This window comes from Xenopus tropicalis, chromosome 1 (genome assembly GCF_000004195.4).
Source record: "Xenopus tropicalis strain Nigerian chromosome 1, UCB_Xtro_10.0, whole genome shotgun sequence".
In the NCBI taxonomy this organism is placed as follows: Eukaryota; Metazoa; Chordata; class Amphibia; order Anura; family Pipidae; genus Xenopus; species Xenopus tropicalis.
Window position 1 is genome coordinate 21196561 of NC_030677.2, and position 27304 is coordinate 21223864.

The window sequence follows — 27304 nt, forward strand, 5'->3', positions numbered from 1 at the left end:
CCTGTGATGTCAATGCCTGCCCGGAGTAAGGAGCCAGGAAAGGTGGTAACCCAACTGTCTATCTATCTGTCTTTCTGTCTGTCTATCTATCTATCTATCTACCTACCTATCTGTCTATCATCTAATTATCAAAGTATTATATATCTATCAATCTATCTGCCAGTCTATCCACTCACATATTTATCTACCTTTCTATTGGTCACAGTTTTTTGTGATCCTTTATTTGCAGCATCTATACATAGTATAGGGAATAAAACAATAAACTCTGTTGCAGTCGAATCTTCCTTAACTTGCAGAGAACTGATGTAATAATAACAATACCAATAAAATATACTTTCCTTTCCCCTCAAAGACGGAGACCCTTCTGCTTAAGGTGGAGCGGAGAAGCCTGTGCGACTGCATCACCGCCGAGGGCTTGAGCTGAACATCTCCCACCTGTGACAAGGACATTCTCCCTTAACCCTTCTGCTGCTGGAAAGAGATTACGGCACATTGCTCCGGAGTGTCTGGCAGGTTCTGTTGGCAGCAAAAGGGTTAAACACCGACCATGCCACGAACATCGATTCCACCCGACACCGTATATCACCTTGACACTGTAATGTGCATGTCTGCGTGCAAGAATTTCTAAATGGGGTTCTTAGAATAAAATCATTGGGATCTTTTTAAGAAAAAAATTGTATTTTTTATATGTACATTCATCTTGTTACACTAAATAGATTTATGGGTCAGAAAAATATTTTTCTCGCTTTAGGGATGATGTCATGGTAGCGCAGGGAGACTATTGGCCCCTGGAAACCGAGGGGGCCCATTGGTGTAAAAAGGTTAGAGAAAGGTATATTGGACATATATTAAGGGTCCATGTGCAGTTGAGGGCACTCTGAAATGGATGAAATATAGAGCACTTATTGATGCAATTCATTATAGTAATTGCACCCAAACATGCTCCTGCGCCTCCATTCATCCTACCTTTTCTGATTAATGGCACTCAAGAGCTACCGTCGCCCTGGACACTTTTGAACACATACTCCTGAAGTGACACAAACATCCACTCTTGAAATGCTACAGCCAACCTGCGCCTGATTTGCACCAAAGTGTGATTGAGCCAGTCTTAATGCATCTGGTGCAATTACGTCAGATGCAACCATGCGCTTGGCCGCAATGATGCTTGAGGGGGGGACATGAAGAATGGAGCAACAATGAGGGGGAGGATATACAGTACACTTAAGCTGTGGGTGGGAGGGTAGGGTGCAAGCATTCAGCACCAGTATAGGGGTGGGGTTGCAAGTGACCAGTGGCTGTGGGGCGGTGGCGGGATGACTGGGTGCCAGGTATTGGGAGCCAACAGAATTTGGCACTGCCAGGGGCTTCTTATTCTCTAAGTCTCTGTCTGATGTTTAACAAAGGGGTGTACTGCCCCTTTGACTCCATTTCCTACTGATTGTGTCCAGTCAGCCCAAATGAACTGAAGGTGGCGCTGTTTTTTCTAATTCATTATATCAGTAGTGTAAAAACTGTTGGCTTTTTGCATCAGCTACAATGTAGGCAGGTTTACTTGGACAAAATGTTCAGCCTGATGGAACTAGTATGTAAGATGGCTGCAGCAGGACAATAAGAAGACAGTAATGCTTTTTATATCAGCGTTGCCCTACCAGCTGCCTGTCAGCTATTGTTAATGTACAACTCCCAGCACCCCTCAATAGCTTAAGGCAGCAACGGAAGAGACAGAGTCTATCATCATTTGTCATTTTCATTTTTACCTCCATAAACAGCACGTGTGGCTCTGCAGCAGCTGTGTTTGCCTTTGCTCAGTGTAATTGTATGGTCCAGCGACAACACAATATCTCGTATCATCCAGAAGCTACTAAGAAGCGCAAACACAAATACACAAGCACATCAAAACATTCTGGGATAATTAGTGAGGAAACGTGGGTTTATCTTGTCAGGAGAATAATGAGTATCTGAGCTGTGGGTAAAGGGGGTTGGCTGTGGCACAATGGAGCAAAACATTCCACATCTGTATTGGGGGCCATGCTGGGGCTGTGGAAAGGGGGGGTCTGTCTCTAGAAATTACCAGAATCAATTGGATCATTAAAGAAAAACAGCACAAAAATGTCTTCTCCCTACTCACAACTTAATCATTCAATTAGTCGTCATTTTTTAAAACCAGTTGCTCTGTCAGGCTGAAATTATATTGTTATTGTTACTCTTTCTTACTTTGGGCCTCTCCTATTTATATTAGTATTCTCTCTCAAACTGCTGCCTAGTGCCAATTAGACCCTAGCAACCAGATACAGGTAGCTGCTAAAATTCCAAGCTTGAGAGCTGCTGAACAAAAAGCTAACTTCAAAATATAAAAATGGAGACCAACTGCAAATATCCCCTTGACCCTTAGTAGTTTAGCAAAAAATCTGATTTATTTAAACTTTACCTATTGTGGCTGCATAGAGTAGCCTAATAAAATAGTTATCCCTCCTTCCTTTCTCCTACAAAGTGATGTAACTTTGGAGCTCTGGGACCCCCACTAAAAAAAAGAAAAAGAAACCCTAAGGGTGAGAACCCATGGAGTGGGTCTCTGCTGAGATCACTGGTGGAAAACCCTTTGCATCTCTTTGTTTTCCAAAGTCAAGTGAAGTTGTGATACATTGCGCGCCTTTGGAAACTGAAGGGCTTTTCACCAGCGACTTCTATTGTTGCCGGTGGAAACTCTTTTCAGACCAGTTATAGCAGGGATCTATGGGTTCTAACTCGCTCTGTGGGTTCTTACCCTAAGAGATCCTTGAGAGTTATAGCTTAATTATGAACTGCACAAAGTAACAAATTGCAGCCCCCCCCCCCCCCCACATCAAAGTAGTAGTACAATCTCATACCAGACAGTATATATATCCCATATAGACTGTAAGCTCTATGGGGCACCTCTATCCTCTTGTGTCTTTGACTCTTAACTTATTGCAACTGTATCTTGTATTTATTTGTATTTATCTATTATTACCTTAATAACCCCCTGTCTGTATTAATGTATTCTACTGTACAGCGCTGCGTACATAAGTAGCACTTTATAAATACATATACATACATACATACAGTGCAAGAAGCAGGTTGTAATGCAGACAGGTTGGGACTGAGAGGTCAGAAAGGCAGCAAAGCAGAATAGAAAAGGCAGCTTCTTTCTACATCAGTCCCACTACATGTTGGGTAATGTAATTTTACATTAACTTTGGCTGTAGGTTAATTGTTAAATAAAAACTACATTACCCAGCATACACTGGGATATGCATGCCAGGGGAAAAAATTGGCTGGTTTTCAAAGTACAAACCTGCCAAGGCTCAAAACAGTGGCCCAAATCTATACCTTGGCCAGTTTGTACTTTGAAAAACCCACTGAGCTTTAAATTAGTAGCCCAATTTGGCAGAAAACCTGGCCACCCTGATCTGTCTGCTCCCTCAGAGATCAGCTGACAGGAAATAATGCAGCGCTAACTGTAACAGGAAGTAGTGTGGGAGTAAAAGGCAGAACTCTGCCCATTAATTGGCTGATGGGGCCTAGCATGTATGTGTGCCTTGGCTTGTTTGTGTGCACTGTGAATCCTATGATCCCAGGGGGTGGCCCTTAATTCTTAAAATGGCAGTTTTCTATTTAGGATTACCCAATGGCACATACTACTAAAATAGTATATTTTTATGAAAAATTATGTATTTATATGAAGCAGGGTTTTACATATGAGCTCTTTTATGCAATACAGTCATTGAGAATATTAAAGCAGTCTCACAGTCGTCTCCTAGTATAATCCTGTATTAATCATTCTTGTTTTAAACCCCAAATATTGCCCTATGTAGGCCAAGCTTCTCAGCACAGTTGCCTGGCATCGCCACCAGTAAATTAGATCACTTTTATTATCCTACTAACCTACTTTCATGCTAAACGAAGGCAATTGAGAGAGTCACTAGGGCATGGTAGTGACAGACGTGCCCGTTATTGTGCAGTTGTTACACATACGCCAGGGCTCGGGGAACTGGAACACCATCATTTTATTTCTCTGAGCGCCATGTTTTTGGACACTAATAGGTTAATTCTATCTACCTCACTAACAAACAAAAGTTTCCCAATAGGAATCAGGTCCAAAACCCTTTTAGAGCTTCAAAGGGTGATACTGTAAGTGGGACCATTCAGGCTCTAGGTGCACAAACCCAACAGGTTATACAGTAGGTGAGGAAGGCAAGGGGTGGATAATATTGCCATCTGCAGGGGGTTTTCTTACCGGCACAGCAGACAAAATGGCAAAATTCAAGCACAGATTTATGAAACGAATTGCTGGATTTTTAACCCAGTCTGCTATTAGTAGTCTAAAGGGGGTTATGTACAAAAAAAGGCTCTAAGTTTGCCCAGGAGCAGTACCTATAGCAACCAATCAGCAGGTAGCATTGACTGGTCACCTGTTTAAAAGCAAACATCTTATTGGTTGCTATAGGTTACTGCTCCCGGGCAAACTTAGTGCCTTTTATTACATAAGGGGGTAAAACTGCTAATATCTCAGAACCTACTTATATTTAAAAAAAAAAAAAAGTATATTGTAGAAGAACCATTCTGCGTAACTTTAAAGCAATTCTTTAAAGTTAAAATCCTCTTAAATTAAGCACTTAGCCATCACAGTCATAATTGTGTGGAAAATGGCCTGAAAATGGTTTGAATATATATATACAGGTATAGGACCCATTATCCAGAATGCTCGGGACCAAGGCTATTCCGGATAAGGGGTCTTTCCGTAATTTGGATCTCCATACCTTAAGTCTACTAAAAAATTTTTAAAAAATTAATTAAACCCAATAGGATTGTTTTGCATCCAATAAGGATTATTTATATCTTAGTTGGGATCAAGTACAGGTACTGTTTTATTATTACAGAGAAAAGGGAATCATTTAACCATTAAATAAACCCAATAGGGCTGTTCTGCCCCCAATAAGGGGTAATTATATCTTAGTTGGGATCAAGTACAGGTACTGTTTTATTATTACAGAGAAAAGGGAATCATTTAACCATTAAATAAACCCAATAGGGCTGTTCTGCCCCCAATAAGGGGTAATTATATCTTAGTTGGGATCAAGTACAGGTACTGTTTTATTATTACAGAGAAAAGGGAATCATTTAACCATTAAATAAACCCAATAGGGCTGTTCTGCCCCCAATAAGGGGTAATTATATCTTAGTTGGGATCAAGTACAGGTACTGTTTTATTATTACAGAGAAAAGGGAATCATTTAACCATTAAATAAACCCAATAGGGCTGTTCTGCCCCCAATAAGGGGTAATTATATCTTAGTTGGGATCAAGTACAGGTACTGTTTTATTATTACAGAGAAAAGGGAATCAGTTTTAAAATTCTAAATTATTTGATTAAAATCGAGTCTATGGGAGACGGGCTTTCCGTAATTCTGAGCTTTCTGGGTAACGGGTTTTCAGATAAGGGATCCCATACCTGTATATATATATAATATAGAATAGTTGAATCATTTTTCTCCAGTTTACCTATTTCTAAAACATCAGCTTCTACTGAAAGGTTTCATTCCTTATGACTTTGACATAACATCATATTCCGGAATATTTTCTGACTTTAACCTTTATCAAGAAACTTGAAATGAGTCGACCAGCTCAGACCCTTACAAGCCCATTATATTCAGTGGTGGGTTAGGAACCTCCTTTAGGCAAAACAATACTATTCACTGTTGATCATTTTTGTCGAAGTTGTTGATATGCTGTTGAAATAATGGTATTTCAGTTCACATTTTGCTCGGCAGACTACATTTCCCTGACTGCACTGACAGCTTTGACATGTGTTGGAAAGTTTTGTCTGCATTTCCAGCACTGATGGATACCAGTTAATTACTTCAAAGTAGTAAATGCCAACCCAGGAAGGCCTAATGGTTCCTGTATGTGGATGAAACTATCCTTTTAGATAAAGTGATAGAAGGATTCAATGATGTTTAAATTTCAGTTACTACATCAATGTCACATTCATTGACATGATCCCCCCCATTACAGTTCAGCATTTGTTTCTAGCCCCCCCCCCCTTATCTCATAACAAGGTTACAGACATATGAAAACATTGATCTATCAATCAATCAATCAGCCATGGGGGTAGCAGATGAGTGTTCCCTCTAGATTTCACCCCTATTTTTTAGAATGGGCTTCTAGGGGTATCTGGGATATCAAGTGGGTAATGTGCAAACATCTCACCCTAACTGGCCTATAGTGTGGGCTATTGTTGTTACATAGATTCTAGCCCTAACAGAGTGTCATATCAAAGTTTATTTCATGACTTAGTAGCAAGTCACATGAAGCTGCAGATCTGGCCATTTAATGGGTATCATAATGGGTAGTCACCATGGAAGAACAAACTAAGGCTTGATTGTTACCTGACTGTTTCAGGTATTCTGTCATGATTTTTATAATATTTGTTTTTATTACTATATTACACTGTTCACATAGATAATAATTCACTCTGCCATTTAAAATTCTATTCTTGAACCAAAAAATGTATTTGTAGCTGTAATATTGGTGTGTAGGCGCCATCTCAGTGCATTGTGCCTGAGTCTGAGCTTTCAGCCAGCGCTACACATTAGAACTGCTTTCAGCTAACCTATTGTTTCTCCTACTCCCATGTAACTGGAGGAGTCCCAAGCCGGACTTGCATTTCTTACTACTGAGTGCTATTCTGATACCTACTGGGAGCTGCTTTCTTACTCCCTTCCCATTGTTCTGCTGATCGTCTGCTGGGGGGGGGGGATATCACTCCAACTTGCAGCGCAGCAGTAAAGTGTGAGTGAAGTTTATCAGAGCACAGGTCACATGGCTGTGGCAACCTGGGAAATGAAGAATATGGCTAGCCCCCTGTGTAATTTCAAAATGAAATATAAAAAAAATGTTTGCTCAGATTACAATGCGGGATTCTGTTGGAGTTGTGCTATTAACTGATGAATTTTAAAAAAACATGTTTTCCTGTGATAGAATCCCATTACTTTACATTTAGATATTTTGCTGAAAACATGCTGAATCATCATTATCTCTATTAGGAGCCAAACCTCAGTCTGTCAGATGTATTTGCTTCACGACTCCAGGCCCCATTAGGGCACAACTGGTTTATAGAGTGTATCAATGAGAATGGACTTTTTCAAAAGAGACATACTGTATAACATAATCACAGCCCTGCAGTCACAAGCTTCAGTTCCCTATTAGGTCAGCCTAGCTGCTGATTGGTTCCTTTCCTACATTGCTTTGGGCTGAGAAAAGAGGCTGCAGGAAGTAGAACATATGGGTGGGATTAGGGGGAGTTTCGGATAAATTTTCAATAAATCAGCCTGAAATACAACTTTTTTAAGCATGTTCCTTCTATATTTAGTTAGGGTGTATGTATGTATGTATGTATGTATGTATATCTTTATTTATAAAGCGCTACTTATGTACCCAGCGCTGTACAGTAGAATGCATTAATACAAACAGGGGGTTATTAAGATAGATAAATACAAAGTATAACAATAAATACAGATACAGTTGCAACAAGTCAAAGACACAAGAGGATGGAGGTCCGTGCCCTGTAGAGCTTACAATCTATTTGGGAGGGTAACTTACAGACACAAATGGGCAAATATAAGCGCTGTAGGTCACAGTGGGTGACATTACAGTATAAGTGATAATTCCCAGATCAGGTGCTGGGCGAGTGCTCCAAATCCAGTATTCGGTATTCGGCCAGTATTCGGCCTTTTTCAGCAGGGTTCGGATTTGGCCGAATCTGTGGTCCTGGCCGAACCAAATCTGAATCCTAATCAGCATATGCTAATTAGGACTTGAAGGGTTAAGTGTCGCCATGTGAATATGGAAGTGGAAAATTTTTCATGGGTGGCGACATTTAACCCTTCTGTATCCTAATTAGCATCCTTCCTTTTTCGGCAGGGTTTGGCTTTGGCCGAATCCACGGTCCTGGCCGAACCGAATCTGAATCCTAATTAGCATATGCTAATAATATGCTAATTTGAAGGGTTAAATGTCGCAGAAGTGGACAATTTTTTGTGGGCGGCGACATTTAACCCATATCCTATTAGCATATAATTAGGATTCGGATTTGGTTCGGTATTCGGCCGAATCCCTTACAATCGGCCGAGCCTGAAAAACTGGGTTCAGTGCATCCCTAATATTTATAGGAGTAAAATGCTAAGTTTTCCACACAACACGTGCCCCAAATTCGAGAAATTTGAATCAATTACTATGAAATAATTCCTAGATTCTATCTTCTATTCTATCTTAATATGTCGTCATCTGTTATTAGCCCACCTAGAACGTCTAAACTGTCCAACTTTTCCACGAATGATGTCCCTAAACACACGTGTGTGCACTTGTAGAACTATGATTAAGTGCTTTGAACACACGAAACGCGTCAGGCACTTTTGTTTTTAACATGATGAAATAAAGTTCGAGTTTTAGCAGATCCTTTTGAGTCCGGAGTGCTTGATGTCCTATTTTCGATTTTGCACTTGTAGAACGGCTCGTCCCTATTGGCAGCATCGCCGGTGCTAAATGTGAGTTTCTGTTCTTAGAAAGCAAGTGGGGAAGATAAAGGCTGATGTTCCTGACGTGCAGGCAGCGGCCCCCCACCCTGTGGCTGCTTCCATCGCCATTGAGCTAATGCTATAGGGGACGCAGGAAGGGGAGGCTGAGGCTTTCAAAGCAGCTGTGTCGTTTCTGAAATTCCATTTTTTTTTCCTGTTCCATGTTGTTATGGTAATTCTCTATAGAAATGACCTAATCTGTAAGGAGGGATAAAGCAGGCATGCTCCGTATGTCACATCCGCTCAGCAATCCCGTCTGTCACTGCTACATCCACGGCTCCACGGTAAGATAAGTGCTTCTCCAGCACAACAGGGAGGCCCATGCAAGCTCAGCATCTAGTGAATCTTTAATGGCAAGCGTAGAATTTCTGCGCAGCTCAGTACTGGGGCTTAGTGGGAAGGAAGAATTTCCAAACTCGCTCTTTTAGAGCAGCTTCTGACCCTGGGAGGCACAGTGAAGAAATAAATAGGTTGTGTAGGAACATCTTGCGACATTGCTCTGCTTGGAAGTGACCGGAGAACAGGCAGGTGGCTCTTTCCTGCTCAAGAACTTCATTTTCTAAGCAGAGCTACAGCACGAGAAATTCCTTTTCTCAATAAACCAATTTTCAGCCGAAAGTCGTCAAAAAAGAAAAGCACATGGTGCTGTTGTTTCGAATCGTTATATAACTTGCTAATATCACTCAGGGGAGTGCTCTGAGCAATTTTATATTCATTTGTTCTGAGGGTTTACATTTCCTTTGAGAGAGAGAGAAAAGAAAGTTTGAAAAAAGTTACCTTTCTCTACAATATACCAAAACTTACCCTTTTAAAATGTTTCTTTGGTATTTTCAATGTTTTGCTTAATTTTCCAAAATAATGAAAGTCCAGGCTAAAATATGGATTAGAGTAGACGGCCCCAATCTTTTGTGCCTGCGAGCAACATTCAAAGCAAGTATTTGTGCAGAAAGCGGAGTAAGTGTTTGCGCCACACAAGTGGGAAAATCATTCTGGGGGGGGCGGTTTCCCAGATAACAACTGTTTGTTATCTCAATATGGACTGCCAGTCTGCAGGAGTTTATTTTCAGCAGTACATTTGTCTCTTTGGGCCACCAAACCAAAACTTGAGTGACAGTTTTGAGAGGTCACTAGATGCTAGGGTTGCCATACCTGCCCAGTATTACAGATCTACAGCTCCAACCAGCTCTTTATGGCCAGACACTCCTCATGTACCCAACACACTAATTCACTGCCCCCAACACACCTATACCCCACCCCCAACACACCTATACCCCACCCCCAACACACCTATACCCCAACACGCCTATACCCCACCCCCAACACACCTATAGCCCACCCCCAAACACACCTATACCCCACCCCCAACACACATATACCCCACCCCCAACACGCCTATAGCCCACCCCCCAACACGCCTATAGCCCACCCCCCAACACACCTATAGCCCACCCCCCAACACACCTATAGCCCACCCCCCAACACACCTATAGCCTAGCCCACCCCCAACACACCTATAGGTCACCCCCAACACACTTATAGCCCACCCCCCAACACACCTATACCCCACCCCCCAACACGCCTATACTCTACCCCCAACACGCCTATAGCCCACCCCCAACACACCTATAGTCCACCCCCCAACACACCTATAGCCCACCCCCAACACACCTATGGCCCACTCCCCAACACACCTATACCCCACCCCCAACACACCTATACCCCATCCCCCAACACACCTATACCCCACCCCCAACACACGCACTTCCTGCCCCGAATCTCCCACTCCATAACCCCCATGGTGTCACCACCACCCCTCCATCAACACAGGCCAGTAAACTATGGGGGAAAAGGTGGCAACCCTGCTAGGAGCAACTTCAAAGTAGCTGGCAAGTAACATGTTGTTCATGATGCAGAGATGGCTTTAGGCCAGTGATATCTAGCTTTTTCCATACAGTTCATATAACAAAGCTTATATTTGACTTTTTTTTCTATTCCCAGGTATTGTTTATTGGTGGCAATGGCATCTTTTGGGATTCCATGTCTTCTGTGCTGGGTGCTCACTTGTACATCAGTGGTTGCTTTACAGAATGGAAAGACAATTGGATCCCATCCGGGAACAGGGGGTGTTATCCCAGCTGAAAGTACGTAGAATACTGCACTGTTTTGCTCAAAAGTCTGGGATCAGAACTATGGCTTATCATGTGCTTTTAAACTGTTCTCATCAGTAGCGGTACAGGCTGAACATCATCATCTTGTCTGTGTTGTAGATCTTTACACTTTATACGAACAAGGACTCTTCCTTCCCTGAAAGATGCTTTGGCCATTATTGTGATACATTATTAATACAAATTGATAGAAAAGCATGTGTAAACCAAAAGTGGCAGTGTTACTTCCCACCATTGCACTCACACATTATCAATATATATATAGGACAAGCTAATAAAAATTCCCTCCCCAAAACAGGACATGTTTGTCCAACATGGAGCTGGCCACTGCTCCTTTATACACTATAGCAATAAAGTGGAAGTGTGATCCTTACTAAATATTAATCAATTAGGTTGGGGTTCGGTTAGACTGTGTTCTCTGTTTGTATGAACTGGGTGGTCACAACCTCGTTGCACTACTTTCCCTTTTTTGCTATAGTTTTTTACTTTTTACCATTAGTAGAACCATTAGGTCTGGTGATGAGGCTGTAATGTTTTGAATAGGTTCAATTGTTGATTGGGCCTTGGAAGAGACATCATCAAGTAAAGTTAATTTTATCCAACAAGGTCAGGTTTTTAAAGCCCTGTTTAAAGAATTTAGTATGGCAGAGAGTTTCATACAGAAATGCTTCCACCCAGCTTCTCCTCCCCCTCCCTTACCAGCTGGCATTTAGTGATGTGCTTCTTACCTGGTCTTTTCCTTTTAACTTGTACGTTCTAGACGCCTATTAACTATGTCATTTTACTTTCCCTACTGTTTCACATGGCCCACTCCAATCAAAAACCAGAGAGCAAGAGGTATCTTCATTTAATTTCGCAGAGCAAGGTGTTTTGTCAGTCTTGAATGATAAATATCCTGTAGTTAAAGGTCAATCTCTATAGGAAATTGTCCCACAACATTTCCAATACATTGAGATTTAATCACAGAGCTGGCTGTAACATGTCAGGCCTTGCAAAGTACCTACATTTATCTAAGGAACGTTCTGGCAGTTTCTCAGAGCTGACCCGCCCTTTACAAAATTTAGACGCAATCGTTAATTGGTGTTGTCAGATTCAATTTCAAACTGTGCAAGACCCATTTAAACAAACAAAAAAAAGATTTGTATGCTTAAAGGTAAGACCAGCTCCTGATGAAACTGACCTTCGTGCTTGGGTGTTGTGTAAATGTGATTGTAAGCTCCATTGGCCAGGGACTGATATATATGACAAGCAATCTCTATAAAGTGCTGGGTAACATGGCGGCACTGTAAGTATAATAGCCATTTGGGCCTTTTACAGGGGACCTGTCACCCAAACATAAAAAGCTGTGTAATTAAGTTATAATTAAGTTCAAACTTGGGTTATAAGGTAAAGACTAGTTAGATGTATGTGACCAGATTAGGGTTGCCACCTGTTTTGGAAAAAATATATCCTATCTTCCTATATTTTTGCCTTTTTTTCCTATTAATAACTGGCATCAAGCATCATTTTTACCGCCCAGACCGGCCAGGTGGCAACTTTAGACCAGATAAGTAGGACGATGTGTATCCATAGAAAACTCTAACTCAGTATATAAAGGAAATATCCATATAGTAAAAAGTTGATTTGATTAATTTCTCAGCCTACTGCCTAATGTTTTACTTTGCTGCTAAAGCACAGAAACATTACCACCCAAAGTCTGAAACCAGTGGGGTGTCATTGAAGAGGAGTTTAATGTTGGCATGAAAGAGCTGAATCATCTTTTTCACTTTTTTTTTTAGATCAGGCTGGTTAAATGAGGACTTTGTGAGACGTTTAGCTTTGCTTCAGGAACAGAGACATCTGAAATCTAACAGATTTAATTTGGAAATTCTACAAATGAAAGTTTAGAAACCATAATTCATATTTCCAAGCAATTGTGCCATGGTTCCTATGGGAAGCCACAGGGCCCGGGAGGCGATTGTGCCATGGTTCCTATGGGAGGCCACAGGGCACGGGAGGCGATTGTGCCATGGTTCCTATGGGAGGCCACAGGGCATGGGAGGCGATTGTGCCATGGTTCCTATGGGAAGCCACAGGGCACGGGAGGCGATTGTGCCATGGTTCCTATGGGAAGCCACAGGGCACGGGAGGCGATTGTGCCATGGTTCCTATGGGAAGCCACAGGGCACGGGAGGCGATTGTGCCATGGTTCCTATGGGAAGCCACAGGGCACGGGAGGCAATTGTGCCATGGTTCCTAGGGGAAGCCACAGGGCACGGGAGGCAATTGTGCCATGGTTCCTATGGGAGGCCACAAGGCACGGGAGGCAATTGTGCCATGGTTCCTATGAGAGGCCACAGGGCACGGGAGGCAATTGTGCCATGGTTCCTATGGGAGGCCACAGGGCACGGGAGGCAATTGTGCCATGGTTCCTATGGGAGGCCACAGGGCACGGGAGGCAATTGTGCCATGGTTCCTATGGGAGGCCACAGGGCACGGGAGGCAATTGTGCCATGGTTCCTATGAGAGGCCACAGGGCACGGGAGGCAATTGTGCCATGGTTCCTATGGGAAGCCACAGGGCAGGGGAGGCAATTGTGCCATGGTTCCTAGGGCAAGCCACAGGGCACGGGAGGCAATTGTGCCATGGTTCCTATGGGAGGCCACAGGGCACGGGAGGCAATTGTGCCATGGTTCCTATGAGAGGCCACAGGGCACGGGAGGCAATTGTGCCATGGTTCCTATGGGAAGCCACAGGGCAGGGGAGGAAATTGTGCCATGGTTCCTATGGGAGGCCACAGGGCACAGGAGGCAATTGTGCCATGGTTCCTATGGGAGGCCACAGGGCACGGGAGGCAATTGTGCCATGGTTCCTATGAGAGGCCACAGGGCACGGGAGGCAATTGTGCCATGGTTCCTATGGGAAGCCACAGGGCAGGGGAGGAAATTGTGCCATGGTTCCTATGGGAGGCCACAGCGCACGGGAGGCAATTGTGCCATGGTTCCTATGGGAGGCCACAGGGCACAGGAGGCAATTGTGCCATGGTTCCTATGGGAGGGGTTGTAATTGCACGGGAGGCAATTGTGCCATGGTTCCTATGGGAGGGGTTGTAATTGCACGGGAGGCAATTGTGCCATGGTTCCTATGGGAGGGGTTGTAATTGCACGGGAGGCAATTGTGCCATGGTTCCTATGGGAGGCCACAGGGCACGGGAGGCAATTGTGCCATGGTTCCTATGGGAGGCCACAGGGCACGGGAGGCAATTGTGCCATGGTTCCTATGGGAGGCCACAGGGCACGGGAGGCAATTGTGCCATGGTTCCTATGGGAGGGGTTGTAATTGCACGGGAGGCAATTACAACCCCTGTGAGGCCTCATTTTGAACAGGCAGAAAAAAAAGGAGAAGGCCAAAACCTGCGATTGTTATTAGGGCCATAGTCCTAAATACCTATTCATAATATTTATTTAACCGCCTGGAATGATATAATTATGTTTCTTTCATGTTTTGCTTAGCTCGGCCTTGTGTGGACTGTCAGGCATTTGAATTTATGCAAAGAGCCCTGCAAGACATAAAGAAAACGGCCTACAACCTTGACAGTCAGGTAAATTGCCTTTTCTCTTTCCTTTCTCCCACTGACAATGAAAACTCTTATGTAGGACTTATAAATGGGAATGTTTGCTAAGCTAGTTCTTGTTTTTGTAGGCAATTTATTATATTATAATAATCTTTTATTGATACACAGTGTCACTCTAGTACGCACCACTAACAGGGTATATTCATTTCCATCCGTCCCTACCCCAGTACAGCTTCTCAACTCATTTCCCTTTCCCTAGTCACTAGGGTGTCAGGCTGGGTATCCCATCCATGCTTATTATTGTTCCGCCACGTGCCCTGGTCACCAGAACTACATGCCATTGGTGACTGCCGCTGGGCTTCTTTGCACCCTTCAAAATCTTCATTTTTTTTACACCATTTTCACAACTCCTTTATAAAACTTACTGCATTAAGGGGAACTCCACCCAAACACAACTTAAGCTTTTTGAAAAGTAAACATTTCAAGCAACTTTGCAATATACATCAATTAAAAAATATTCAGCCTTTTCATGATTGTTAATGTAATAATATAGTTTGGAACAGTTCCCTAAGCCCCGCCCCCTGTTCCCCTGCTGATCTGGCTGACTACTTTGTGACTCAAATAAAATGGAACAGTAGTCGCCTCCCCTCAGCCTGCCTTCAGCCTGCCTCCTCCCAATCCCACAATTCCCTGCACACGTGATGTCAATAAGGAAAGGAACATCACAGTGAAATGCATTGTGGGTTATATAGTTCCTGCATGCTGTCTGTAAGCTGTGGAGACGTTGTTACAATTTGTAACATCGATGTTTCAGTCCCTCCTCCCCTGCCAGGATGAAAGAGAAGAACTGTTTTGCAGCTGGATTTCAGCATATAAAAATGGTATTTATTCCTATTATTTTGATTAGATTACAGTGATAGGTATATTAGGGCTTTCTGTGTTGTGTGGGGCTCTTTACCAAACTTTGGTTCGGAAACTGGAGCTCCTGTTTAACAATTGGGGTAAATTAGCCAGCTTCCCTTAATATGCCAACTGATACAGCAAGTAATACATTTAATAAGGTGTCATCTGGGTATCATTAATATAGTGGATGGAGGCGCAAAATCTCCAAAACTTAGAACCAGCATTTCATTTAAAATGGCTAAACCAGAAATTAGTTGGGTACGAGTAGATACCAAAGCTCAGTTAGATTTCTGATAGGAGTTTCAAATTATTCAGCACTGGGTTAGTTTATAAGTCTACTTAATAGACCAATAGAGTATTGAATTAGATTGTTTGTCTTAGTTATTATTATCCTTTGTTTATAAAGTACAAACAGACTCCCTAGCTTATGCATCATTCTCATCAGACCCAGTGAAGCTTACAATCTATGGTACTTATTACATTCATGTAGCGGCATAACTAGCGTGCAACGGGCCCCCCTGCAAAATAATCTTCTGAGGGGCGCACAGCCATGGGCGTCCGCAGAAAATTTTCCCAGGGGGGGCAAGTAAGCTAGCATCATCCTGCAACAGATAAATATATATATATATATTTTTTTTTGCAGGATGATACTAGGGGAGGCTAAATATGGCCCATACACAGACTGACCTACGGCTAATGTGACACTTAGTGGATTCACTGCTGACGTAAAAAGTTAACCTCCCAACTACCTCTTGCCGTTCCCACTGACTCCCAGGGATACTGTACAAAAGTGCGGGTGGGGGTGCTTTTTTTTTTTACCCTAAAATGTTTAGTATTAGTAGTAAAAGTATTCATACGCGCACTTCTGTTAGGGGATCTGCAAACATTTGTGTTTGGGATCAGTTAGCTTAAAGGGGTAGTTCGCATTCGAATTCACTTTTATTTTTAATGGTTTTTCAGTTATTTAGCTTTTTGTTCAGCAGCTCTCCATTTGGTATTTCAGCAGCTATCTGGTTGCTAGGGTCTTATTTACCCTAGCAACCAGGTAGTGATTTAAACAAGAGATGGGAATATGAATAGTTAAGGGGCCTACTTGGAAAAATAAGTAATACAAAATTATAATAATAATAAAATTGTAGCCTCGCAGAGCAATATTTTTTGGCCCCCATTTGAAATCTGTATAGAGGCAGAAGAGAAAGGCAAATTATTCAAAAAAATTAATTAGGAAGACCAATTGCAAAGTTGCTAGGAATAGGCCATTTTATAACATACTAAAGGTTAACTTAAAAGTGAACCACCCCTTTAGATGTGTTTATGTTAGTTTTATAGCAAGAAAGGCAGTGGGTACTGACTCCCCATTATATACAGTGAGACGCAGTCTGTATTTACAAACCCAGCACATTATATGCCATGAGAAGCAGTGGGTACTGATGGCAGATATTCAGGCCCTGGCACTATAACACTGGCACTGATACACAACATTGGCCCCACTGTAACTTACTATAAATGAACAAAACAATGACAAAAAAAAAAAAAAAAATAGTAAGTGCAAAAAACAACAACACATATATAAACACACAATGAGCTTTTTCAGAGGGAAAGAGTTAACTTACCCTCCATGTGTTAGGGTAGGGGATAGATTATAAATTAAACAATTTAATGTCAGCTAGTGATTCTTTAGAACTGTATAGTACCTGTGGGATGAAATCTGCAGCAAAAGTTGAGAGTTGGTTCTCAGGTAAAGTTACAGCTGCAGATTCATCTTTTCAGTCTTTATTTCTGTTTCCAGTTTGCAAAATCTCCCGATCCCTGTGTGCATCTGTGCTCTGATTGGTCAATTTTACTGTCTGTCAAGGAAGCTGTGCTCTGATTGGTGAATCCACAAGAAGAAAGATCCAATCGGAGCACAGCAAAAACGGGCTTGAGGGGAAAGTGCAGAAACGGAGTAAGGTTTTTGTTTTTTTTGCTACTTTTCCAGGGGGGGGCAAGTGCCCCCTCTTGCCCCCTTCTGTGGACGCCCATGCGCACAGCTATCCAAACATGATCTGCTGCCAGCCCTGCCTCTGTCCCCCCTCCCCGCCGGCAGGTAGGTACCCAGATTAGTCATTTGGATATAGATATTTCCCAATGTGGTTTAAACAGTGACCGTACCAGGTTATGGATTAGGCTGGCACCAGTGGCCATGTTTGTACAGTGACTAAGATACTTGAGAAGCTTCAATATAATATTCAGTCTTCTAAAGCTCGGCAGCCAAATGGCAGTCTTTTCCACCAGAAACATATAATTTCCAGAATGACAGAATATGCTGTTTTTTTACCCTGACAGATTAATGAAATGAGTTCTATAGATAGAGAATATGAATTCCCTTGCTCTGCATGTGATTAGCTCTCTTCTATGCGATGCCACAGAACCCAGCAGGGGCTATTTCTCTTCATTTTCTGTCATTTCCCTGGCCTGACTTAGAATGCAAAATACCTGCTGCATGAAAGAAAAGAGCATTGATAGAAATTTCCCGTAGTCGTGAAGAATATAAACATAGTGTGCATACTCATCAGGCCATGGGTGCTGACCTGGCCACTCTTGACAAAGTCATGAGCTTGTCGGCCCTTGTATGTGCCGAAAATGATTGTTTAGATCTCCATGATGCTGGGGGGATTGGGATGATTGTCCATGTCCTGCTGAAAGCCATGATTTGTATATGTTATGGCTTATGGTCTTATGGTTTCTGGAAATATTCTAACTGCGACAAATCCGGAAGTCAAGGCCAAGGCCATGTAGAAGTCAATGGGCAGCTGTCCTGTTTCAAACTGGAAGATCTTCTTTGTGGTATTAGAGGTTCTCAGATCTTTCAGATGCTTCATTCGCTGGAAAACTCAAAAAAATTGTGGTTTATCGGTTTTCCACATTTTTTAAAATTCATGCAAAACCATGAAAATGGGTGCTCAATACTTGCTCAGTGCAAGAAACACCTTCTCAGGTCCTATCGGAAATATAAGTGAATTTCCAAATGTTGATAAATAATCAGATCGGTTTGACACGAGCAAAATATTTTAACCCTTTAAGTGCCAGCCGAATTCGTCATTTCGGTTCCCCCCAGTGCCAGACGTTTTTTAAGCATTTTGTACTCATTCACTTTAACAATGTTTTTTGGTAGGAAAACCTCCACGAAACTAGGGAAATTATATATCGTTTTTTTCGTCACTAATTGGGCTTCGACATACATACCAAATTTTATAACTTTTCTGGAGATATGATGTGTATTTTGGGTGAAATATGTAAAAAAAAAATAAAATTATGAAAAATTTCTGTATATTTTGAGGTTTTTTTCCATAGAAAAGTTAATTTTACTCACTTTTTTTTATTGTTTGTAAAAGCCCTAATACTCCCAATTCCAACGATACCAAATATGTGGTGGTACCCCACAGTTCCTGTCCAGAAGTAACCCCCAAACTAAAGCAATACTTAGTACAATATCACACCAGAACAAAGCAGAAAAGCGCTTGTAACAGTTAATGCAGCATAACTTATATGTAAATCTAAAATATCCCCTCATGTTTGGTATCTTTAGAAACTACAGACCTTCAGGTTTCTAGGTGCAATGTAGTTTTCACTCAAAAGCCAAATACCTTTTGTCAGTGCATTGTGAAATTTGGAACTTTTTATGACATTTTTTTTTTTTTCTAAAACGTAAACTTGGACGCATGATCAAATGTGGATTTGACAAAAAAAAATCTCATAAAAATTTTCTAACAAAGGCATATTTGAAAGACAAACTCCTCCTGAATAAAATGATGCCCCATATGTATGGGTGCACATAAAGACATGGGCACCAAACACTCCAAAGCAGGGGCAATGCACAAGGGCAATTACAGCTAAAAATGTGGGGGCTGCGCTCTATGTGCACTTCCTGCAGTTTTTCAGTGTTAACCCCCCCTACCTGTGAAATAACCCCCACAAACTATATATTTCTGAAAAGTGCACACCTTCAGCTATTCAGAGACACCACTCTTCTCTTTCTACATGGAAAATTGTGGCCGCAGTCCCTTGCAGAAGTAAGCGCTTTGGTCAGAAATCAAGGAAAAACCAGATAAAAAACCTAGATTTCTCCCCAAAATCTCCATGGCAACTACCAAAAACTTACTAAACATCGATCTGCAAGTTCCCCTGAATAAAACGATACCCCATATGTATGGGTGCACATAAAGACGTGGCCACCAAATGCCCCAAAACAGGGGCAATGCATAAGGGCAATTTCAGTTGAAATTTTGGGGGCTGCGCTCTATGTGCACTACCTGCAGTTTTTCATTGATAACCCCCCCTACCTGTAAGAAAACCCCCACAATCTATATATTTCCGAAAAGTGCACACCTTCAGCTATTCAGAGACACCACTCTTCTCTTTCTACATGGAAAATTGTGGCCGCAGTCCCTTGCAGAAGTTAGCGCTTTGGTCAGAAATCAAGGAAAAACTAGATACAAACCTAGATTTCTCCCCAAAATCTCCATGGCAACTACCAAAAACTTACTAACCATCAATCTGCAAGTTCCCCTGAATAAAACGATACCCTATATGTATGGGTGCACATAAAGACGTGGCCACCAAATGCCCCAAAACAGGGGCAATGCATAAGGGCAATTTCAGTTGAAATTTTGGAGGCTGCGCTCTATGTGCACTACCTGCAGTTTTTCAGTGATAACCCCCCCTACCTGTGAGATAACCCCCACAATCTATATATTTACGAAAAGTGCACACCTTCAGCTATTCAGAGACACCATTCTTCTCTTTCTACATGGAAAATTGTGGCCGCAGTCCCTTGCAGAAGTCAGCGCTTTGGTCAGAAATCAAGGAAAAACCAGATACAACCCTAGATTTTGGTCAGAAATCAAGGAAAAACCAGATAAAAACCTAGGATTTCTCCCCAAAATCTCCATGGCAACTACCAAAAACTTACTAAACATCAATCTGCAAGTTCCCCTGAATAAAACGATACCCCATATGTATGGGTGCACATAAAGACGTGGCCACCAAATGCCCCAAAACAGGGGCAATGCATAAGGGCAATTTCAGTTGAAATTTTGGGGGCTGCGCTCTATGTGCACTACCTGCAGTTTTTCAGTGTTAACCCCCCCTACCTGTGAGATAACCCCCACAATCTATATATTTACGAAAAGTGCACACCTTCAGCTATTCAGAGACACCATTCTTCTCTTTCTACATGGAAAATTGTGGCCGCAGTCCCTTGCAGAAGTCAGCGCTTTGGTCAGAAATCAAGGAAAAACCAGATAAAAACCTAGATTTCTCCCCAAAATCTCCATGGCAACTACCAAAAACTTACTAAACATCAATCTGCAAGTTCCCCTGAATAAAACGATACCCCATATGTATGGGTGCACATAAAGACGTGGCCACCAAATGCCCCAAAACAGGGGCAATGCATAAGGGCAATTTCAGTTGAAATTTTGGGGGCTGCGCTCTATGTGCACTACCTGCAGTTTTTCAGTGTTAACCCCCCCTACCTGTGAGATAACCCCCACAATCTATATATTTACGAAAAGTGCACACCTTCAGCTATTCAGAGACACCATTCTTCTCTTTCTACATGGAAAATTGTGGCCGCAGTCCCTTGCAGAAGTCAGCGCTTTGGTCAGAAATCAAGGAAAAACCAGATAAAAACCTAGATTTCTCCCCAAAATCTCCATGGCAACTACCAAAAACTTACTAAACCTCAATCTGCAAGTTCCCCTGAATAAAACGATACCCCATATGTATGGGTACACATAAAGACGTGGCCACCAAATGCCCCCAAACAGGGGCAATGCATAAGGGGGGGCTGTGCTCTATCTGCAGTTATTTAGTCTAAACACCCCCATACCTGTGAAATAACCCCCGCAAACTATATATTTCTGAAAAGTGCACACCTTCAGCTATTCAGAGACGCCACTCTCCTCTTTCTACATGGAAAATTGTGGCCGCAGTGCCTTGCAGAAGTCAGCGCTTTGGTCAGAAATCAAGGAAAAACCAGATACAACCCTAGATTTTGGTCAGAAATCAAGGAAAAACCAGATAAAAACCTAGATTTCTCCCCAAAATCTCCATGGCAACTACCAAAAACTTACTAAACCTCAATCTGCAAGTTCCCCTGAATAAAACGATACCCCATATGTATGGGTACACATAAAGACGTGGCCACCAAATGCCCCCAAACAGGGGCAATGCATAAGGGGGGGCCTGTGCTCTACCTGCAGTTATTTAGTCTAAACACCCCCATACCTGTGAAATAACCCCCGCAAACTATATATTTCTGAAAAGTGCACACCTTCAGCTATTCAGAGACGCCACTCTCCTCTTTCTACATGGAAAATTGTGGCCGCAGTGCCTTGCAGAAGTCAGCGCTTTGGTCAGAAATCAAGGAAAAACCAGATACAAACCTAGATTTCTCCCCAAAATCTCCATGGCAACTACCAAAAACTTACTAAACCTCAATCTGCAAGTTCCCCTGAATAAAACAATACCCCATATGTATGGGTACACATAAAGACGTGGCCACCAAATGCCCCCAAACCGGGGCAATGCATAAGGGGGGGCTGTGCTCTATGTGCTCTACCTGCAGTTATTTAGTCTAAACACCCCCATACCTGTGAAATAACCCCCGCAAACTATATATTTCTGAAAAGTGCACACCTTCAGCTATTCAGAGACGCCACTCTCCTCTTTCTACATGAAAAATTGTGGCCGCAGTCCCTTGCAGAAGTCAGCGCTTTGGTCAGAAATCAAGGAAAAACCAGATAAAAAACCTAGATTTCTCCCCAAAATCTCCATGGCAACTACCAAAAACTTACTAAACCTCAATTTGCAAGTTCCCCTGAATAAAACGATACCCCATATGTATGGGTGCACATAAAGACGTGGCCACCAAATGCCCCAAAACAGGGGCAATGCATAAGGGCAATTTCAGTTGAAATTTTGGGGGCTGCGCTCTATGTGCACTACCTGCAGTTTTTCAGTGTTAACCACCCCTACCTGTGAGATAACCCCCACAATCTATATATTTACGAAAAGTGCACACCTTCAGCTATTCAGAGACACCATTCTTCTCTTTCTACATGGAAAATTGTGGCCGCAGTCCCTTGCAGAAGTCAGCGCTTTGGTCAGAAATCAAGGAAAAACCAGATACAACCCTAGATTTTGGTCAGAAATCAAGGAAAAACCAGATAAAAAAACCTAGATTTCTCCCCAAAATCTCCATGGCAACTACCAAAAACTTACTAACCATCAATCTGCAAGTTCCCCTGAATAAAACGATACCTATGTCTGGTTGCGCATAAGTACATGGCCACCAAACCTGAAAATGCATAATATTGGGGCTGCACTCTATGCACCCCTTTTTTTTTGCCTGCACCCGAATGAATGGGATACGCTCGGGTGCAGGCACATGTAGCCGATATACGCATGAAAACGCGTGAGAATGCAAAGTCTCGCGTTTTCATGCGTATATCGGCTACATGTGCCTGCACCCGAGCGTATCCCATTCATTCGGGTGCAGGCACAAGTAGCAAGCGTAGGGCTGAATTTTCGGCAAGCGTTTTTCCACTTGCTGAAAAAATCAGCCCTACGCCATGTGTGGCATCAGCCTAACCCTTGGCAATAGAAACTACCAGAACAATCTTAGCACCTCTGGACCTTTCTAGAACAACTGAAATCAAATGAAGTTAAAATGGAATAAAACCACTAAAAGCAATCAAAGAACAATAGTTGCAATGAAATCGGTAAGAGCCCTGGATCCACCAATGTCACTGCAAAAGCAACCTTTTTGGGGGCACTAAACACACAAAGAACAATGCAAAGATAAAACACCATAAAATCAGTAAAATCCAATAAAACCACCTAAACCAACAGAAGAACAATAATTGCAATGAAATTGGTGGTCAGAGCCCTGGATCCACCAACGTCACTGCAAATTCAGCACCCAATAGCAATAAAAAAGTTACAGTGCAATAGAATAATTCAAAAACAGAAATCAATTATGAAAATGCCAAAAAAACACTAAAATGCAACCAAATAAATCAGATAATTATAGAGCAAGATCAGAAATAAAGTTTTAGTAAAAAAAAAAGACTGCCAGAGAAAGCAAAGAAAGAAAGAAAAGAAAAGAAAGAAAGAAAAAAAAAAAAAAAAAGTGTAAGTGTAAGTGTGTGTGTAAGTGTCTGTGTGTGCTTGGGAAAGTTGTAAATAAGTGTGTATGTGTACAAAAGTGTAATAATGACAAAGATAGAAGAAAAAATTGAAAAAAAAAAAAAAAAAATTTTTAGACAGTTGAGATAGAAATAAGCAAAATAAACAGTGGTAGAGAGTTGTAGTTCAGCTTACCCAAGGCAGGCAGGCGATCAGAGGCGATCAGGGGCGATCAATCCAGCAGGAAGGCAGCAGGGGAGCTCCATCTTGTCCAACGTGCGCAGCAGGAGTGAGGGAGCCGACAGTAGGCGGCGCTATTTAAAGGGACAGCAGTGGACACGTCATCAACGCGTGCCCACTGCTGTCATTGGCTGGAGCGACCGATCGGTGCGGCTGGGGGACCGGATCGGTGAGTATGTCTTACTCTGCTCGTTGCCTAGGGGGATCTGAGGGGTTTACAAGCGCTGCGCTGCTTTAAAAGCGAGCGCAGCGCTTGTAAACCCGACAGTGCCATTGGACGTAGATTCTACGTCCCATGGCACTTTGGTCCCTTGGTACCTGGGACGTAGAATCTACGTCCCTTGGCACTTAAAGGGTTAAAACCACAATGTTTTTCTTGTTATATCCAACTTATATTTGTACATATCATGTCTTTATTTCATTAAAAGCACTTTCCCAATCCCCAACCGAGGGCTCACCGGGCTGTAATTTCTTGGTTATAAGCTTCTTGTCTATCTGAATATTGCAGCCCACTGTGACTCTTGTGACACTGACCTGTATGACAGCAAAAAAATCCAGTAGCACACTGAAGATGTAAATCGTGAAAAAATTGTATTTTATTTGCCCAAGTACATAAAAACAAGCAAAGAGCAACGTTTCGGGACCCTTTCTCAAGCTAATGGTGCACTATTTAGTGTGCAAGTTATAAAGGTAGTGAAATGGGTGGGGATAGAGAAAACATTCCCTGCTCCAGTGATAGCATGGTTAATTACAACAATTTAACCCCATATGTGCATACTAACAACCAGTCCTTAAATATTCTTATATAAAAATGTTAAAAGCATACAAATATATATTTATTTAGTCCACATTTGTGCAAAATTAGAGATCATTGTGTCAAATATCAGCATAGTGTATAACTGGAACACTCATCTCTGAGACATCTAGTATAAATAAATTTGAAGCAACTGGACTTGTTTAGTAATCATTGAAGACGTTTCACTACTCATCCGAGCAGCTTCTTCAGTTCAACTGACTGGTATGGGAAGTCCTCAGCATATATACTCTTCCACTAATCCAATCACAATGGCACTATGTAACTCTTCAGAAAGGTGACATCTGAAACTCACAGAGGTGTGAATGCTGTGGAGTTACTTTGAAAGGATTACCAAAGTATCATGCAACTCTTCAAACAGGTGTTACTTGTTAGAGTTGCATGAATGGATGTGTGAAGAGTTCTGAAACTGCCGGGGTACAGATGTTAGAACAGCATTGTATGTAGCAGACAGATGGTGTCGAAGTCCCCCGCCTCTGTTAAGGGATGGTTTCTCCACTTTGACATGAATGGCCTCTTTTACACCTCTTTCAAACCAGCGGTCTTCTTTGTCCAAAATTTGGACGTTGCTATTTTCAAAGGAGTGTCCCTTGTCTTTTAGGTGTAGAAATACAGCAGAGTCCTGGCCTGTAGTGTTCGCCCTCCTATGCTGAGCCATTCGCTTAGAGAGCAGTTGCTTTGTCTCACCAATGTAAAGGTCTGTGCACTCCTCGCTACACTGGACTGCGTATACAACATTGCTTTGTTTTTCCTTTGGTGTTGGATCCTTTGGGTGTACAAGTTTTTGTCTCAGTGTGTTGCTAGGTTTGAAAAACACAGGGATGTGGTGTTTGTTGAAAATTCTCCTGAGTTTCTCCGACACTCCTGCTACATAGGGGATGACTATATTGCGCCTTCTCTCTGCCTCAGGACGGTTATTCCTTTTGGTGTTCCTGTTGGGCTTAGTTGCTCTTGTTTTGACAAAGGCCCAGTCTGGGTAGCCACAAGCTTTCAGTGCTCCTCTGAGATGTTTACATTCCTTGTCCTTGGACTCTGTATCAGTTGTTACACTTTCCGCCCTGTGGTGTAGAGTTCTAATGACACCCAGTTTGTGTTCCAGCGGATGGTGGGAATCGAACAACAGATATTGATCCGTGTGAGTGGGTTTCCTGTATACTTCTGTTTTCAAGATACCCCCCTCTTGAATGGATATCAAACAGTCCAAAAAAGCAAGTTTGTTCTCATGGACATCCTCCCTTGTGAACTTGATGTTGTTGTCCACTGAGTTAATGTGTTCTGAAAAGGCCGCCACTTCGTTGGATCTGATTTTAACCCATGTGTCATCTACATACCTGAACCAGTGACTTGGTGTAGTTCCATTGAATGTGAGTAGGGCCTTCCTTTCCACTTCTTCCATATACAAGTTTGCTACAATGGGAGAAACTGGTGAACCCATTGCACAGCCATGTTTTTGCCTGTAAAATTGGTCCTTGTATTTGAAGTATGTGGTGTTCAGGCACAAATCTAACAATAAACATACTTGGTTGGGACTGAGTTTCGTTCTGCTGCTGAGGGTGTCATCTTTCTGCAGTCGATTTCTTACAGTCTCAGTAGCCTCTGTGGTAGGTATACATGTGAACAGTGAAGTGACATCATATGATACCATAGTTTCTTCTGCCTCTAGTTTGACTCCTTGAATCTTGGTGACAAACTCTTTGGCATTTTGGATATGATGCACTGTTTTACCTACCAATGGGGCTAAGATGTTGGCCAAGTATTTTGCAATGCTGTAAGTCACTGAATTGATGCTGCTGACAATAGGCCTGAGTGGTGCTCCATCTTTATGTATCTTGGGGAGTCCATATAAGCATGGTGTAGCTTCTCTGGGGTACAGGCGGTGGTATAAAGCTCGATCAATGGCTTCCTCCTTTTCAAGTTGTTGTAGGCAATCTATCATCTTTTTCTTGTAACTGCTGCTTGGGTCTCTCCTTAAAGGTTCATATGTATTGCTATCACTGAGTAGCGAGGTCATTTTGCAGTGATAGTCAGTTGTGTTTAGCACAACTGTGCATCGCTCTTTATCTGCTGGCAGGATGGTGATGTTCGGGTCCTTACTGAGAGATGTGAGAGCTCTCCTCTCTTGTGTAGTAAGGTTAGAGGGGGGTGCTCTGGCACTTGACAATGCAGCTGACACTTTTAGTCTGAGTTGTTCTGCTTCCTCCACCTTTATATGGTTGTTATTGATGGCAGATTCTGTGGCTGTGATGAGCTCAACCACTGGGATGTGTTGTGGTGTCACTGCATAGTTTAACCCCTTGGCTAGCACGTCCTTTTCTGGCTGAGTAAGTACCCTGTCTGATAGGTTCTTAACCCATGTATCTTTGGTGTTCTTGGATGTCTCATCTTTCTGCCTCCAGGTTAGTTCTTCTGTCCTCAAACCGCTGCTACGTGACAGTAAGCTGGTGAACTTGCTTATTTGCCTCTCCTTACTCTTAATGTGTTGGGCCATCTGTGCATGTTCAATGAACTGAACCACCCTTTCCAGAGTTACATCAGGTAGCTGTTTTGTCAGAGTCTGTTTCAGTTGTTCAATTTTCTGTTTAAGGGCCTCAATGGTGAAGTTGATCTGTCTAACCCGTTCATTTAGTAGATGTTTTTGGGCCTTCTGTAAGATATTGCTGGCTCTGTGACCTTTTACGGTGGAACCCAGGCGTAGGCTACAAGGAGTGAGTCCCTGATGTCTGCATCTGAGATTGAAGCGTAGATGGTTCCGATAGTCTGCGAGTTTTCTTGCTGTTCTTTCATATTCCCGAACCAGTTTTAGAGTATTCTCTCCAAAATGAATGGCAATATGTCTATGAAGATTTTCATTCATCCAGGTCAT

The 27304-nt window shown here is 42.4% G+C and overlaps 2 protein-coding genes across 2 annotated transcripts in view; one reads left to right on the plus strand and one right to left on the minus strand.

The window, feature by feature from the left end:
• The window catches only part of c4orf48 (chromosome 4 open reading frame 48), a 32976-nt gene extending 32302 nt beyond the window's left edge, over nt 1-674 (plus strand). Inside the window, exon 5 of the mRNA XM_002936760.5 lies at nt 353-674. Within this exon, the coding sequence (XP_002936806.1) occupies nt 353-424 (72 nt within the window). The 3' untranslated portion in view covers nt 425-674. The remainder of the gene's footprint in view (nt 1-352) is intronic.
• LOC116411704 lies at nt 483-27304 on the minus strand. Its single transcript, XM_031904499.1, has 2 exons — nt 24875-27304; nt 483-608 (listed from the first exon to the last, which is right to left on the minus strand). The coding sequence occupies exons 1-2, from the start codon at nt 27302-27304 to the stop codon at nt 483-485; spliced, it is 2556 nt and encodes an 851-aa protein (XP_031760359.1).

Coding starts and splice junctions, on each gene's coding strand:
- LOC116411704 (XM_031904499.1), bottom strand. CDS start 27,304: ATGACCTGGATGAATGAAAATCTTCATAGACATATTGCCATTCATTTT. Junction 609..24,874: donor TGTCTGCTACATACAATGCT/GTTCTAACATCT, acceptor TCTTGCACGCAG/ACATGCACATTACAGTGTCA.